This window comes from Leptidea sinapis, chromosome 20 (genome assembly GCF_905404315.1).
Source record: "Leptidea sinapis chromosome 20, ilLepSina1.1, whole genome shotgun sequence".
Lineage (NCBI taxonomy): Eukaryota > Metazoa > Arthropoda > Insecta > Lepidoptera > Pieridae > Leptidea > Leptidea sinapis.
The window spans coordinates 13,958,422-13,962,324 of NC_066284.1; the positions used below are offsets into that span (position 1 = coordinate 13,958,422).

General features: G+C 33.9%; 1 protein-coding gene across 1 annotated transcript; it reads left to right on the forward strand.

Moving 5' to 3' along the window:
• The first annotated feature begins 662 nt into the window (after positions 1 to 662).
• Positions 663 to 3,461, forward strand: LOC126970356 (uncharacterized). The gene is made up of 8 exons (XM_050816210.1): positions 663 to 732; positions 1,248 to 1,334; positions 1,453 to 1,503; positions 1,965 to 2,028; positions 2,121 to 2,186; positions 2,311 to 2,424; positions 2,528 to 2,692; positions 3,225 to 3,461. The coding sequence occupies exons 1-8, from the start codon at positions 680 to 682 to the stop codon at positions 3,459 to 3,461; spliced, it is 837 nt and encodes a 278-aa protein (XP_050672167.1). The 5' UTR covers positions 663 to 679.
• The last annotated feature ends 442 nt before the right edge of the window (positions 3,462 to 3,903 follow it).

Consider the following 3,903-nt stretch of genomic DNA (forward strand, 5'->3'; position numbering starts at 1 on the left):
GATATGTCCTTTTCTTTGTCTCGGCTTGACGCATCCAGTGATATATATATCTGCTTGGTGTGACTGCGTTTCGAGGCACCACGTGCCACGTGGTGCTGCACTGTTTCTTGTATAACAGCGGAATCCCTGGTCGTAAAAATCCAGAAAAGGTGTTAAGACGACGCATTGACGGTATTGCATCAGGGATTTCAACTTTTTTCAGCAATTACAAAACACTCGGAATTAATATTTTATGTTTTGTGTTGTTCATGAGCTTAACTTCAAATTGGTAATTGGTTTTACACGATTGGTCAACTATTACAGCACAAAAAAAATACTCAAAATCTGCTAAATAAAAACATAGATTTTCACTTTACAACTGAACGGAACCGATTTATGGCTCTTAATTTTATATACATATAAGTATAAACACCCTTTTCAAAATGGTAATTGGAATTTACATAATTACCAATAGTTTTTATTTTATACGAGATATACTGTTTTGGCGCTTACGACTTTTAATTTCAAGCTAGCTATCGCGTTTGTTTGTATGCAGGCGGCCCCCCTCAGTCCGTTTCTGACCATTGTCAGCGTCGGACTTGTGCCAATCGAGCTCCCGAGCATCGATAACCGTATCTTATTCTGAATAAAATATTACAAATTATTAAAAAAGGGAAAAAAAAAGTTAAAAGTTTCTAAAATGAAGATGAAAGCTCTGTACATTGAAAAATGTAAGGATATGGTCAAGAAAAGGTAAGTAAACGTGAGATACATATTTCTTTTATTTGAATTATGAATAGTATATAGGCAGGTACCTACTAATTCCTATTCATAATCCACATACCTACTTATGTACTTGCTAACCTAGTTAGAAAGAAGGTAGATACCTAGGATAGGAAGGAACAGGTACATGAACAGTAAAGTACATGGCAAAGTAATGTGTGTGCAGGTACCTACCTACACTGCGTGTGTAGGTTAAAAATTATATAAAGTTTCTTTATAAGATGTGTATTTGGTATCATAAAAAACAGTATTTTGGTACCTAGTAGCTACCTTACCTACTCAGCGACAAAGACAATCACTCACAGAATATTTTTGAAGTATGTACGTAGGTAATATATTTATATTTTTCATCATAATAAGGTAGGTATTTGCCTATCTACCTTCAGAAAAACCCTGTTCTACCATTCATAATAATTATAATGTTTATTTTGTATATTATTCCTACATGGGTACCTAAAAGTAAAAACCTAATATGAAAATTCTAGGAAACAATTGTCCGAACAAAGAAAAACTATGGAGTCGTCTCTGGATTTAGGCGAAACTGAAACGAATACAATCGATTCTTTAGAAGGGTATATATGTAATTATCTACTACATATTTATCACACTGTGACTGCATAATAATAGTTTTGAACGTGTGTGAAAATAATATTCCAATGAACTAGACATGACTAGAATTTTATTTTGTAGAAGACAAGAAATGTCATCGTCGTATGCAGATTTACAAAATGTGACGCTCACGTAAGTTTCATGATTACCTACATAGATATAAGTGTCAATTTATAAAAGTAAAGTGTTGTTTGTTTTTAGAGTTCCGTACCCAAAGGGTAAATCGGGACCCTATTACTAAAACTCCGCTGTCCGTCCATCTGTCTGTCTGACCGTCTGTCATCAGGCTGTATCTCATGAACCGTGATAGTTAGCCAGTTGACATTTTCACAGATGATGTATTTCTGTTGCCGCTTTAACAAAAAATACTAAAAAATAGAATAAAATAAATATTTACGGGGGCTCCCATACAACAAATGTGCCGTTTTTGCCGTTTTTATAGATAGGTAATGGTAAGGGACCCTTCATGCGCGAGTCCAACTCGCATTTGGCCGGTTGTTTCTCTTTTAATGTTGTCCCGCTGCTGGACAAATTTCTTCATCAAATCCTTCCACCCATCACAGGCCTTGTCAAGTTTACTAATGTTTTTTTAGGGCGGCCGAAAAGGATCAGAACTCACTTCCATGTTATTTTGAAGAAAAAACGCCTAAAACAACAGTAAGTTTATTTTTACGACATTTTATAACATGACCTGAAAGGTCATAAATTAATTATAACATCATATCATAAGTGTTTAATTTATCTTTCAGTTTGAGATGGAATTAGATGATAATGATGCGCCTCCAAATATATCGCAATGCGAATCAGAAGCAATGGTAAACAAAATTTTATTATTCGTTTTATATCGTAGCTTTATTCGAACAAAGTATTTTTACTAGAGTGATTATTTTGGTCATGGGCTAGAATGCAAATAATCAATCATACATTTTTAATTTTTAGACAGAAGAAAATCAATATAAGGAAAAGGACCAGGCTTCAAACGTATTACCTGAAAATCAATGTGAAGAAAGTAATGCACTTCCATATATAGTTGAAGGCACATCTGAAGTAACGGTAAGCATTCTGCTTTTGTAAGATTTACATTGCATGTCCTTACAAAAGTAGGAAGATCATACAAGACCCACAATAAACAAATAAATATTTCTGTATCTTTCAGATGCAGCCTGAAATACAAAACTTGGGGCACCGAATAATAGATTTTAATCATTTCACATCAGAACTTGTAAAAATTTCTCAACACAAATCTCTGTTTAAATGCGGATTATCTACAATGAAATTAATTTCTGAACATCGAATAGGATTACAATCTGAATACACATATGTATGTATGATGTGTAATTATAAAAATAAAATAAAATCGTCATTGGATGATGTGAACAAAGATGCTGTTGCGGGTATAATGGCCGCAGGTTGTGGTCATGCGCAATTAAAACAATTTTCAGCAGCAGTAGGTTTACCTATTATGTCAGAATATACCTATAATAAAACTCAAAATGATATATGTAGGGATTGGGAGGACACTGCTTGGGACGAAATGAAATTAGCTGGTGAAAGAGAAAGAGAAGAAGCAATTAAAGAAGGAAAAGTCACGAAAGACGGAATACCAATGATTGATGTAATTGTAGATGGGTGCTGGAGTAAACGTTCGTACAGAACAAATTACGCAGCGTTATCAGGAGCTGCAGCCATTATTGGCAGACGTTTCGGCCAAGTCCTGTACATGTGTGTAAAAAACAAATATTGTTGTATTTGCGCCAGAGCTCAAAAGAAACAAGAAAGCCCAAAAGAACACGAGTGCTATAAGAATTTCGATGGAGCTTCTACTGCTATGGAGTCAACTATTATAACCGAAGGGTTCAAGCAATCTATTGATATGCATGGTAGCACAAAGCAAGGAAAATGCTGCGTCAAATATTGTAAATATTTCAGAAGAACCAAAAACAAAAGAAAATTCTGATGATACTGTTGCTGACACGGATAAAACTGCTGATGTCGATAATTTTGCTTTTGTTGACGAAGATGTTGCTGACGCAGACGATGTTTCTGTCGTAGATAGTTCAGAATATATTATGGCTTTTTCTGAATATTGACCGCAAACTACCTACTATGTCCTCAATAATTTGATAACTTATTTAGGTAATCGTTACATTATAATAAGTAACAAAAATTAAATGACAACGAAATTTTTCTTACCTACCTCTTAATTTTGGTTTTTACTTATATATTATTATACTTACCTATGTCAGAATTTTATAATTATACTAAAATCTAATAAGAGCGGAAGCAGTCCTTAATTCTTTATTGCACACAATACAATACATAGGAAAAAGACAGAAATAGAGGACATGTACAAAGGCGAGCAAACAACCCTAACAAGAGTTTTCTTCCAGCAAACCTTTTGAGGCTAGAGAGAGGTGCCTTTAGTGGCAGGTTCGTGTACATACATAAGGTATGAATACAAAGGATTAAATGGAAAATAATTATACTTACTAAAATACATATAATACATAAATATCTATATATATATTTATA

Coding starts and splice junctions, on each gene's coding strand:
- LOC126970356 (XM_050816210.1), top strand. CDS start 680: ATGAAGATGAAAGCTCTGTACATTGAAAAATGTAAGGATATGGTCAAG. Junction 2,029..2,120: donor AAAAAACGCCTAAAACAACA/GTAAGTTTATTT, acceptor TTTATCTTTCAG/TTTGAGATGGAATTAGATGA. Junction 2,187..2,310: donor AATGCGAATCAGAAGCAATG/GTAAACAAAATT, acceptor TTTAATTTTTAG/ACAGAAGAAAATCAATATAA.